The sequence below is a fragment of the Chiloscyllium punctatum genome, chromosome 39, assembly GCF_047496795.1.
Source record: "Chiloscyllium punctatum isolate Juve2018m chromosome 39, sChiPun1.3, whole genome shotgun sequence".
Taxonomy (NCBI): Eukaryota; Metazoa; Chordata; class Chondrichthyes; order Orectolobiformes; family Hemiscylliidae; genus Chiloscyllium; species Chiloscyllium punctatum.
Window position 1 is genome coordinate 52855204 of NC_092777.1, and position 13597 is coordinate 52868800.

Genomic DNA, 13597 nt, shown 5'->3' on the forward strand with positions numbered 1-13597 from the left:
GGATTACGGTGAGGAAGATGAGCATTTTTACAGACTTTTAAACACAAGCTGAGTTTGAATTGACAGAATATATTAGGTAGTTGATGGAAAGAAAGGTAAACGTGTAAAACAGGTGCGTGAGTAGGGCACTCACCCCTTTAAGCCTGCTCTGCCATTCAGTATGACTATTCAATTCAGTACTCTGTTCTTGCTTTCTGTCGTAGAGAATACACTGTGCTGTGGGTGAAGAAATTTATCCTCATCTCAGTCCTAAATAATAGTCTTCCCAAATGCTTTGATTGTGACATCTGGTCCCCAGTAATTGGAAACATCCTGTGTTTACCCTATCAGAGCTTTATAAGTTTCTGTGATCTCCCCTTATCCTTCTCAACTCCAGTGAATATCATCCTAACAAATCCAGTCTCTCTTCCCATGTCAGTTTTGCCACCCTGGGATCAGTCTTTTTTGCACTTCCTCCATAGCCAGAACATCCATCCTTAGATAAGGAGACCAGAACTGCACTGCTACTCCAGGTGTTATCTCTTAATTATAGCAACACGTTTGTGCTTCTGTTCTCAAATCCTCGCGCTATGAAGGCAAATATGCCTTTTGTGTTCTTCACCCCTACTGCATCTACATGCTTGCTTTCTGCAGCTGGTCTGCAAGGACACCCAGGTTTTGTTGCATCTCCACCTTTCCCAATCTGTTGCCATTCAGATAACCTGCCTTCCTGTTTTTCCTGCTAAAGTGGATAATCTCATATTCATCCACATTATATTTGATCTGCCATGCAGTTGCCCGCTCATTCAACTTGTCCAAAATACAATGAAGCATCTGTCCATCCTCCCACCAGTTTTGTGTCATAAAAAAGGTAGGGTAGCAAGAGACACATGGGAAATTTGGCAGATAATGGACATGTTGAGCCAAACTGTGTATTTCAATGTTGTTTTAATTTTGCAAAAAGAATTATCCTGGTATTTAAAGCATATGACTGCTGTTTGGAATTGCTTCCGAAAATCTAGAGCAAACTCTGTCCCTTGAGAATGAAACAAAAATATTTTTGTTCACTGGTGTCAAAAAAGAAACATTTGAAGTTAAGGTTTCTATACTTAACTGAACAATGATTGAAGGAATGTTTTGTTTCTCCTGTAAAGTCTTGCTGTAGAAGTTATCATTGATTTTCAACACTATTGCATTATTTAACTTAATGTGATATTCCAGTGTTTTGCCTTGAGCATCTCCAGCCTCTCTGATTTGGAGATGAGACTGCCAGAAATTTTGTTTTAACACCTCTTCCTTAAGCTGTTAATTTGTGCTTGACACCATTTCACTAGCATTTGCAACCCTCCTTTAACTTTCCCAAATAATCAGGCCACATGTGTATGCAGAATTGTGTCAGTAGGTTATTGGACGAGGATGAATGTCACCTTTTCCAGAATCTCTGAAACTTGATGACATTGAGGGTGTACAGGAGCTTTCTTTTAGACTCCACCCCCTCTCTGACAAGAACACTAATTCTCATCATTGTTCCTGTAATCTCCAAACCTGGATAACTGATAAAACAGAGGCCACAATTGAACACTTGTCCTTCACGATCTGTGAACTTGGGCTACTCACAACCTGTGTGCACCAATCTGGCAACACACTGCTCGTCAAACAACATTTTCATCTTTTGCAAATGGGTCATGTTGTATTGAACCTAGTTCAAGATATGACGGCAATTAAATGTTACATCAAATTAAATATCTCTGGTCAATTGCACATGAGGTTTGATAGATTATCTTTTTGCTAGAGCATTTAATTTGGCATTAATCTGTGGCGGATAAGATCTTGTATAGAAGTACAAAAGCTGTTATGCGATCTGTTCACTTTGTTTATAACTAATGCTGACAAACTTGTGCTAGTATGCTTATTTTTCTAATTTTGTTCTTTGTTCATGTCTGGTATTTCTGGTCTAAAACTATAAATGTTCTTTCCTGGTCAGTAACTGGAAACTGTTTTGACTTTTTCTTGTCTATTGTTTTCCTACTTCGCTTCCCTAGCTGTCTAATCATGGAAACTTTTTTTGATTCTTCTTTGCCATACCCTCTTTTATATTTTCTGCTCTCATGGATACTTTTTAGACCACCAAGTTTTTATTTATGTCAATAACTGCAGGCCATCTACAGCTGGAAGGTGACAGAAAATGAACCATATTCCCCATCACTATCATCAGTCCACAAAGCAAAATTAATGAAAAAAGGCCACATTTTTTCTTCTGCAAACAAAACTAGGTAAGAGAAATTTTTACTGCTCATTGAATAAAGCTTCCATCATTTAAAGTAAAGCAGTGCCAATGGACAAGGCTGCAAGTGGTTTTAATGAATTATTCCAATGAAACCACTTGACTCACTAGTTGTTCTTACTTGAGAAGGACGCATGTATCTGCTCTTTCTTTAGATAACAACTATATAGTGCTTTCAATGCACAAAGACATGCCAAGGTGCTTCACAGAAGTGTAATTAGATTAGAATTAACAGGCAAGCAAGGAAAACAACGTAAGCAGATAATGCTGGAAATACCCACCCAATCAGGTGGCTTCTTTTGAAGGGAGATGTAGGCTCAGAAGCTGTTGAAATGTAAGACAGTGCGGATCTGGTTTTCTCAAAGAATTGATCTTCAGGAGGCTTTTTTTTAAAAGAAAGTCAAGCGGGGTGAAGAGTTGTATAGAAATTTATGGCTGGAATTATAGAGCCTCATCACCAATGGTGAGACAAAGACTTTGATTTAATTATACCTTTCACAGCCATAGACTGTAAAGCACATTGGCATGTTAAGTGTTTTCAAGTATACTTAACTCTTGTACTATAGCTGCCAACTTCCCCACAGGAAGCTGTTGTGACAGCAGTGTAGCAGTGACCAGATAATCTGCTTTTTGTTAGATGTTGGCAGGAATAACTCTCGTGCTCGTCTTCAGATTAGTGATGAGGCATGCTACATACCTCATGCCAGCATCTGGCTTAACATCTATCTGTAAGACAGCACCAGCAGTGCAGCACTTGTTGAGTACAGGACTGGGATTTCATCTTGGAATGTTGTGCTTGAGCTCTAGAATGGGACTTGTATTCGCGACCTGACACACAGGTGAGTGTGTCACAGCTGATCTTGGGAGAAGTTTATACAAGAGCTGAAGGGATGAAGACTTATTGGCAAAGTTGTTTTTGTCAGGGTTTGCTAAGGTTAGAGGTAGAGAGGAGAACTTGAATGCAACAAAAGACCTGTGACCATTGTATATCATTAATGCATTCTAGTAAAGAATGAAATTTGGGCAACTTCGTATTGAGTGACTCCATGTTCATAGAAACTGGTTTAAAATAACATGATGAAAGTACAGAAAATTTAAGACTCTATTACAAAAAATAAGTTTTGTTGCATTTTCTGGCACCTGTTTTTACATTGGCAGGCCTAAGAAGTTTCTGTATTTCTTTATGATCTGAATAAGGTTGTGCGTTTGAGATTTTATTTACTTAAGTTTCCAAAAAGCTGATTTCTGATATGATTTACTAGTGACAGATAATACTAATGAGAATAAAAACAAAATTTAATTTTCAGCATATTTCCCATGTGTTTAAAGCCCTATATGTCCATTTTAGTGCAAGTTGCACATTCGCAAGAAGAAACAATTCCACATGTGGAGAGAGAAATGGTTTTAAAAGTTTGCTGATGCCTTCTTAAATACAGTTAGGGTTGGATGATAGATGCTGGCCTTGCCAGTGATGTCCATATCACATGAACAGATGTAAATTAAATATTTTGGTTATTATAGCTGTTTAGGCACTGAGTGAGTATGGTTGAGAACCGTTAAGACACAGGAGACCTTTTGACTCACGGTGCCTTGAGAACATTCCCCTTGTTGGAACATTTTAAGAAAATGGTGCCATGAACTTAAGAACAAATTCCATGAAATAAAATTCTTAATTTTGTTTTTTTCCTTTCAGGACTTTCCCATCTACTCCCAAAGTGCAGATTTCCAAACACACAGGATTTAGTTCTCCATCTAAAATCTCCAAGAAATCATGTAGTTCTAGTTTCTCTCAGTCGCAGATGCGATCATTGGAAGCCATGGAAGCAGCTTGGCAGCCTGCTCCTCTAATAAATGACAGCGCTACCTCATTGGGAAATCATTCTTTATCTGGTCGAGGTATTAGTAAAATGTGCACTTCCAGGACTGATCTATCAGATAAGACACACACAAGCTGCATTGACCGGTCCGTGGAGCCAAGGGACAGCAGTGAGAGACCTAAGAAGAAAAGTAAACATTTGAAAAGAGTTGCAGTTTCCTTTGATTCTGAATCATTCAGCCAGACAACATGTGATGATGCTGCCAAGACTGATGGTAGAGAGAAAATTAAGAGAAAGAAAAAGCGACATGAGAAAGTGGAGAATGATGGTGTATGTGACCAGTTACAGGTAGGTTATTGGACCTTCCAAAATTGAGTCAGTATTAGTTTCACTGTTACTAAAGGAACAGTGAGAAAGTGTTCTTTTTCTGTAAACTTCCTGTTAGAACTATATTCCAGCTAATTCTTGTTCTTTGAGATGAATCAGTCTTACAAATGTCATCATGGTCAGCCTGCTTCAGTGGTTGGTTGTTCCTCGATCAGCTATTAAATGTCAGCTTTTCCCTGCACTTACTGTATAGAACTGGATGCAACCAAAATAAGGAGGTATGTGGGATGACTCCTTGCTCCATCATTCCTTTCTCTCCATTCTTCTTGGCAAGGGCTATGGTTCATCACCATCAATCTTTCTACTAGTCTATATTTTTTGTCTTTGCCCTGGTCCTCCCCAAAGACAGACAGATACACATGCAAACACACACAAGCGCGCACAATGATGGATAGTTTTATGTCCCATCACCCACTAAGACCACTGGCATTTTGACCTTGCAACTGATTTGGAAAATGTTACTCCATAGCAGCAAGGGATTGAAGTGCTCGATTTCTTTTTATATCAATTCTGAGTAGGAGAGTTCTCCAAATGTTCAATGTTGCAACAAAGTGGATCAATACTGCCAGTTATTCAGCCTCCTAAGAGCAGTTTTACTGTAATCATAAAAATTTTACTGTTGTATCTGAAGCACCAATATATTAATTAATGCAGATTACTGCATTAAGTTAAATTATATCTTATTAAGCCAGTTTTATATGTCAACTTTGTATGATACTGGTTATTTTATGTTATATTTATTTAATTATAAGCAGATGTTTGACATTGACAGGGGTTTGTTCCTATAAATAAGAGCAGAATAAAACTATCTTCGTTGAGCTAGTACTGTGATCTCTAAATATGCATTTCTAAAAACTGACTTCAGTTCTATCCTTCACCATCTGATTGTCTGGTCTGTTGCATTGTTATTTTGAACAAGACTTTTAAAAGACAGTTTCTTAAGCTGTCTTCATGGTAAGAAATATACAGGGCATCCTTGATTTATAAACATTATCTCATACAGGGATGTAATTTTAAAGATCTGACATCCGAACATTTCCTATGCTTACACATTGCTCCTTTATATTGTCCTGCATTGTGATCCGACTTGAGTGCAAAATGACTTGTGAGCAGACTGGAGTGGCATCCACTCAATACAGTGGCTGTTTGTATCAAGCAGTGAAATTTGTTTTACTCTCATCACCATTGTCATTGCTTAAAACACTTCAGTCATTTCAGTGTAAAGGGTTTAACATGATTCATTGAAATGATGACTGAACTGGGATGATTTATTGCAGGAGGAATCCGTCAAGGGCAATGTTTCACCTGAAGGGTTGATCCCAAAGAAACTGAAGAAAAAAAGGAAGAAGCATAAAAAATACACAGAAGTGTTTGAAGTAAACGACCCTACTGAATCTGCTGTGGAAAAGTACGTAAATATGACGTTTCACAATTTGGTGCAGTGGTGATTATTTTAGATACCCTGAGTCAGTGTCTCTCTTGTGGGCAGTTATTTGCCGCTTTTAGCTCTTGAAAACTTGAGTTCAACATACTTACGTAAAACCATAACTAATGTTGCCATAGCAACCTTAAATTCCAGGAGTCTTTGAATAGATGGCTGGAATGGCACAAAAATTTCCTTAATGCAGTTCACGTAGGCATAACCTTCTGAGTCCAGTCCTCATTGTGAATCTCGGCAGAAGACACTGCTGCCATGAGACAAAGAATGTCATTTTCTAATTTTGAGTCATTGGTAAAGTTTACCATCGTGTTTATTCAAGAGTAAGAAACACCTCACCCCAGCAGGAGGAAAACCCAGCTTTAATAATATTTCTTTTGTAATCCACGTGCTGAATGTTAAAATAACAATGAGAGTTATAGACACAGTTAATGTTCCCGAGCATATGGCATTTGAAGATGAGGGGATACATTTTTAAGGTGAGAGGTTTAAAAAAAGATAAGAGGGACACTTTTATTTTACACAAGGGCTGGTTTATGTGTGGAATGAGCTTCCTGAGGAAATAGTGGATGTGGGTACAATTACAATATTTAAAAGACATTTAGATAAGTCTATAAATAGGAATGGTTTGGAGGGATGGGAGCCAGGAGCAAACAGGTGGGACTAGTTTAGTTTGGGATCATGTTCCGTATGGACTGGCTTCCATGCTGTATGACTCTGATTTCATAAACAGCTGCTTACTGATGTAATATTCCTTCTCTCAGTGGAAACCATGAATATATTTTCAGTGTCACTACTACTTATAATGTCAGAAAATTATTATCCAAGTTGTTCTTCTTTCATCATTTGAAGAAACATGCATGGGTATTTTCACACTTGCTAATTTCTCAGAGCAGTGGAAATTTTTCATCCCATGTGTTTTGCCATACCAGAAAATAACACCTAAAGGCTAGTATTTTATAGTGATCAGGAATCATAAAATCTCTACAGTGTGGAAACAGGCCCTTTAGCCCAACAAGTCCATACCGACCCTCCGAAGAGTATCCCACCCAAACCCATTTCCCTATCCTATTACTCTACTTTTTACTCCTGACTAATGCACCTAACCTCCACGTCCTTGAACACTATGGGTAATTTAGCATGGCACATCACCTAACCTGCACATCTTTGGGATTGTGTGAGGAAACCATAACACCCAGAGGGAACCCACACAGATACTGGGAGAATGTGCAAACTCTACACACAGTCGCATGAGGCTGGAATCGAACCTGGGTCCCTGGCGCTGTGAGGCAGCAGTACTAACCGCTGAGCCACCGTGCAGTGGAAACTCTCGTTCAGATAATGCCACGAAGGCCAGTATTCCTTCACAAAGTCATCCTTTATTTACATATGTATAGTACATAATACCTACCCAGCTAGCACCAAGCTGGCTCCGAGAGTGACATTCCTGTTTGTCTGTCTGCCAGGACTCCCTGGTTGGAACTGTTAACTAGGTCCAATGAGGAAACTCCGCGTCAATGAGGTCCACTTGGCTGACTTCATTTCAATCACTACACTAATTAAGTTCTTTGCCCAGCAGAATTTAAGGCCAGCTAACTCCTCCCACAACTTGCCCACGTGATGTGCTCTGACTTGGTGCAAACTGAGAGTAGAAGATTTGGATTTTACGTGTGTGTGTGTGTGTATCTCCACTGTTTATTGGATAAATTTGCTAAGACCTGGGCAGTCCAGAGTTCTAACTGTAGAAAAGCTCAATTATTTTAATGAGTCAAACTCTGCACAGTGAAAATTTAAGTGGTGAGAAAATGACAGTACTTTTACAGCTTTTAAAAATGCAGTTCAGTGTTTGATTAATACAGATCTCTTGTATTGATGTCAATGTTACTTTACAGTTGCTTAGGATGGAATGAACCAGAATGTGAAGAACTGGAAAGGCCTAAAGGACTGGAACCGCAAAAGAAAAATTCGGAGATGAAAGAGAGCCAAAAATGCGAGAAAAAACACAGGAAACGAAAGAGAAGCATGAGTTCAGATGATTGTGCAAATTCAGACCCTCCAGTGGATCAGACTGTCAGAAATCAAAATCAGCAAGGTACAATATTTCTTACTAGGTCTAGGTCTTTAAAGTTTCCTTCAAAAAAGAAACAGTAAACTGCTTTCATAATAATAAGGCATGATATAGGCATCCCTGTGAATTTTTCTCATTGAATTTATATTTTGTTTTTAGTTAATATTTCACAAGACTCTTCTTGTGTACTGCAGTTACTATTTAGCTACAGCAAATGCCATTGATTTTATCTTCAAAAATAAACGTTTGAAGTGCAATTTTCAACAAGTAACTTTATCGAAGAAAAATACCTTTTGTCCCTTTGAAGCATTTTGATGTAGGAATGTGAAATCTGCTCATTACAGCAATGCTTTACAAGAATGGTCCATCAGCTCCTCCCCTCAGCCTTTAGGACTGTACAATGGCTTAGTGGTTCACACTGCTGTCTCACAGCACAAAGGACCCAGGTTCGATTCCCCCCTCGGGTGACTGTTCGTGTGGAGTTTGAACATTCTCTCATATTTGCATGGGTTTCCTCCCATTCTCCAAAGATGTCTAGGCGGATTGGCCATGTTAGGTTGCCTATAATGTCCAGGGATGTGCAGGGCTAGGTGGATTAGCTATGCGAAATGCAGGGTTACAGGGTTAGGGTAGGTGGATGGGTCTGGGTGGGATGCTGTTCGGAGAGTTGGTGTGGACTTGTTGGGCTGAATAGCCTAATTCCACACTGTATGATTCAATAATTACGTTTCCTGTTGTTGGGGCATATTGTAGTATTGGTGATACTATTCTCAACTGCATTGTATTTTCTTGCTAGTTCTTGCAGCCAAAATATTTCAATTTTACCCATAATTTGCTGCGTACGAAAAAATTTCTTGTCTTCAGAAATAGTGTCACATATCAAAGTAATAGCAGAGGTCAACTATACGACTTCACAACCCTATTCCACTCTTCAGTAGAGTCATGATCTGTCTCATGTAACTGCACTTTCCTGCCCATTTCTGTTTACTTTCCCCTGCCTCACCTAGGCCTCAAGCATACCTTCCAGATGAAGCAGTGCTTTATCTGCACTCTACCCAATCTCGTCGGCAGTATTTGCTGGTCAGAATGTAGTCTCCTCTACGCTGAGGAAGTGCAGCACAGACTGGGTGATTTCATCACAGTACAGGACAGTATGTGCTGTCCTCAAAAAAAAAAGAAAAGACTCTGAGCTTCCAGTTTCCTGCCCCTTTAACAGAATCAAAGTGTGGCGCTGGAGGAAGCATAGCAGGTTAAGCAGCATCTGAAGAGCGGGAGAGGCAATGTTTTGGACATAAGCTCTTCATGAATGTGGAGGGGAAGGGGGCTGAGAAGAATATAGTGGGGGTGGGGCTGGGGGGGTGAAGTTAGCTGGGAAGGTGATAGGTGAATGCAATTGGGGGGTAACTGTGATAGGTTGGATGGAAGGGTGGAGCGGATAGGTAGGAAGGAAGGAAGATGGACAGTCAAGACGGCGGTGCCAAGTTGAAGGGTTGGTTCTGGGATGAGGTAGGGGGAGGGCAAATTTGGGAACTAGTGAAGTCGATGTTGATGCTGTGTGGTTGAAGGGTCCCAAGACGGAAGACAAGGGATTCTTCCTCCAGTCGTCAGGTGGCTTGGATTTAACTTTGCCACGTTTGACACACCACCCTGTTCCCTGGCCAACATCTTTGTCTCAGGCTTGCTGCAGTGCTCCAGCAGCCCCATGCAAGCTGAAAGAGCAGCACCTTATTTTCTACCTGGGAACTCTGCAACCTTCTGGACTTAATATCAAATTCAACAATTTCAAGCTTGAGCACCTTCTTCTATGTCACATTTCAGCTCTTGTCATCACGTGGGCTGCTACCACACACAACCCATTGTCAGCTAATAATAGTCCCTGTTATAGCTATTCATTCTGTCCTTTATCTACTCCTTTCCAACTGTTTTTCTCTGTTTCTTTTTGGGCTCTACCTCACTTTCATTTACTCCCCATCCCTTCACCCACCCTGTCTTTGGCATAAATGCCAACCCTTTCCAAGCGACCATCAGTTCTGAAGAAGGGTGACTGTTCCTGAAATGTTAAATCTGATTTCTCTCCACATGCTGCCAGATCTCCTTAGATTTTCCAGCAATTTCTGTTTCTGTTTCTGATGCCCACCATCCGCAGTTCTTTCGGTTTTTTGCCATAATTATCTTGGTGTGCAAAAATCTCCTCTCAAACATACTCAATGACAGAGCATAACAGCAGAGTTGAGAATTACAAGCATTTGTAACATGCAAGTGAAGAAATTGCTCCCTGTCTTAATCCTTGATGGCTTAGCTGTTTATCTAGGAGCCTTGAAGAAGGGTTATACCCGAAATGTTGACTACTCCATCTCCTGATGCTTTCTGGCTTGCTGTGTTCCTCCAGCCTCCTGTTTCTCTATCTAATGCCTCTGTCGCTCATAATTGGTGCTCCACCTGATAGAAAGTAATATTTCAATTCATGTAACAACTTGCATGACCAGCATACATCTCAAAGTGCAACCTTTGAAGTGTACCAATGATGGTCATGCAAGAAACAGCCCACAGCATGCAGACAGCAAGCTCCCAAGACAAATGCGATAATGACCATGGAGGTCTCCAGGATGGAAACAGACCCTTCGGTACAACTTGCCCATGCTGCCCAGTTTTCACAATTTAAACTAGTCCCAGATAATCCATTCAAGTGATGTGTACTGAGGGATAAAAATCATCCAGGATAATTTCCCTGATTTTTATTAAGGTATTGAAGCATTATGCCTGCCTGAGGGGAGCCCTGCTATTGGTTATGCATTTTACCTGAAAGACAGCATCTCTGACAATGGCGCCCATTCTTGTTAATGGAGTCCTGTGGGATTTGAATCCACAATGGTCTGAAGCAAAAAGAGAATTTGGAGAAATTCAGCATCTGCTGAGAGATAACAAAGCATTTTGAGTCCAGTGAGCTTTGTTTAGAACTGGTTGTAGCTGAGAGAAGATGGTATGTATGCTGAAGACAGGGTGGGCTGGAAGGAGAGAGTGGATAGGTGCTGGGGGAGGTGGTTGCAGGGGTAGTGAGTGGATTGCTGGAACGGCGGAAAGAGAGAATGTTAGTTTGACAGACATAGGATAGATGATAATATACCATGAGGAATGAAGAGCTCACAATGGGGGTCATACCAACATGATGGGGACCATTGATCTGAGTTGGGTTCGAATGTTAGCAACTGATATAAGGGAAAGAGCCTCTTGGCATTTTCTCTGCCAAGCCCTTTATATATTTTTAATCAGAGAGAATCATTGAGTCACTCCAGTGCAGAAGCAGGCTAGTCAGCCCAGTGAATCCACACCAATCCCCAAAGAGCATCCCACACATACTGTATCCCCCACTCCCCTATCCCTGTGTAGACTTGAAACTGCAAGGCTAAACATATCTGGCAGATAACTAGAAAGTTTGTTGGTTCATAACTGAGTCTTTGTGCTTCATCTAACCAGGAGGCTAGTGGAAAGCATTTGCAATTGAGTCAAGTGCATGATTAGGGGAATGAGGGAGTGGGTGTAGGAGCACCCTTTCAGGCCAATTGATAAGGAATTAATTATGGGTATGAGTTTTTGTAATCATCTTCCATTCCACCTTCTAATCCTCCCTTCTGTAAAAACGTCTGTTGTTTACATTTGAATCCCACCTTCACATTGTGAATTCCTGACATCATTGTGTGGCACTAACACTGCTGATTGGGACAAACTTTGAATGGATCCAGCAGCTCAAACCTGGGCAGATTTAAAACAGGTGTCGAAGAATTACTTCTCAAAATGCCGTGAACCTGTGGAATTCACTAACCAGGGTATGGTGGACATTGGGACACTGAATAAATCTGAGGAGGCGATGGACAGATTTTTAATTAGCAATGGGTTAAAGAGTTATGGGGAGCAGGTAGGAAAGTGGAGTTGAGGCTGAGAAGAGATCGGCCAAGATGGTTTTCAGTGGCGGAGTAGGCTCTAGAGGCTAAATTGCCGACTCCTGCTCCTCATTTGTATGTTCTACGGAAAATGGACTGCAGTGGTTCCAGAAGCCACGTCAGCACCACCTTCTCAAGGGCAACTATGGGTGGGTAATAAATGTCGACCCCAGCCAGTGATGTCCACATCCCATGAATTAATTTTTCTAAAGTAATCCTATGTGATGTCCTGAGACCGGCACTCAACCTTTTTCTTCCCTAACTTGGATGGCTGTTAGAGTAATGAGAATAATTTCTCTTGGTTAATCCTTATATTGATTAAAGTGGCATTTAAATATGTGTTTTATATAGCCTTGAAGCCTGTGCAAAGGAATCTTGATTATCCGAAGGACACGGCCAGGGAGTATTTCGTTCAGTTAATTGCATGCCAGATAACACAGTTAGCCCAGCATCGGGACCTTGCAATCTTGTTCGGATAGTCCAAACTTCAGTTAATCGAATGCTGGATAATCGAGGTTCCTCTGTACAGAACAAGATTGCAGCCAAGGATTATAGTAGAGCTTTGGTGCAAATCAAATAACTTTGCATTGGAACAGATTGTTACTTCATTAACATTGTCTGCTATTCTCTGTTCAAGTCCCAGTGTTCATGTGGGACAGCCAGATAAGAGAAGGGTATAAACGCTCTGAAAAGCATTCCAGTGAGGAGAGACCTGCACCTGCTGTCACACCCATTGCAAGCTTAGCCTGGGATGGGAAGAAGCAATCCAGTGTCGTTCAAGAGCTTTTAAAACATTCAAGCAACAAGGCATATGGAACTGAAGGTAGGAGAAAGTAACTCATTTGAAGCTATTTTGTTGCTTTGGAGTCTTCTGTCTTGGTAGTACTGTAAATTCATTTACCACTAGTAAATGATAACTGTAGGCATGAGCTGAAGTCTCAGTAAAGTACTACGTGAATTGCGTTCAATATTTTGTTAGATTGATGTTTCTTGAAAACTTGTGTTTTCTGTTAACCTAGTGGTAGTCGTGGAAGCGATTAACTGCTGTATATAGATTAGTCGAGTTTGGTAGTGTGTGTGGTCATCTTGAGATTATTCCTAGTTCAGCATTTTCTTAATGATGTACAGTCAGCGTGTGGTCTGTACAGTACGAAGGACATTTACAGCACAGGAACAGGCCCTTTGGCTCTGCAAGCCTGCACAGATCCAGATCCTCTATCTAAACCTGTTGCCTGTTTTCTAAACATCTGTATCCCTTTGCTCTCTGCCCATTCATGTATCTGTCTAGATACATCTTAAATGACATCATTGTTCCTGCCCCAACACCTCCACTGGCAATGCATTCTAGGCACCCACCATCCTCTGTGTGAAGAACTTTCCCCGTATATCTCCCCGAAACTTTTCCCATCACTTTTGAAATCATGGCCCCTAGTATTTGAGTCCTCCACTTTAAGGGGGGGGGAAAAGTTTCTTGCGATCCAGCCTGTCTACACCTCTCATGATTTTGTAGGCGTCCATCGGGTCCCCCCTCGACCACCTCCTTTCCAAATGAAAATAATCCTAATCTACTCAACCTCTCTTCATAGCTAGTGGCCTCCATACCAGGCAACATCCTGGTGAACCGCCTCTGCACTCTCTCCCAAGCATCCACATCCTTTTCGTAATGTGATGACCAGAACTGTATGC

General features: G+C 40.8%; 1 protein-coding gene across 2 annotated transcripts in view; it reads left to right on the forward strand.

Moving 5' to 3' along the window:
- The window catches only part of usp36 (ubiquitin specific peptidase 36), a 76353-nt gene that overhangs the window by 48257 nt on the left and 14499 nt on the right, over nucleotides 1-13597 (forward strand). For both annotated transcript variants that reach the window (XM_072558713.1, XM_072558712.1), the window contains exons 14-18: nucleotides 2137-2252; nucleotides 3957-4428; nucleotides 5745-5875; nucleotides 7798-7997; nucleotides 12549-12734. In XM_072558713.1, the coding sequence (XP_072414814.1) occupies nucleotides 2137-2252; nucleotides 3957-4428; nucleotides 5745-5875; nucleotides 7798-7997; nucleotides 12549-12734 (1105 nt within the window). The remainder of the gene's footprint in view (nucleotides 1-2136; nucleotides 2253-3956; nucleotides 4429-5744; nucleotides 5876-7797; nucleotides 7998-12548; nucleotides 12735-13597) is intronic.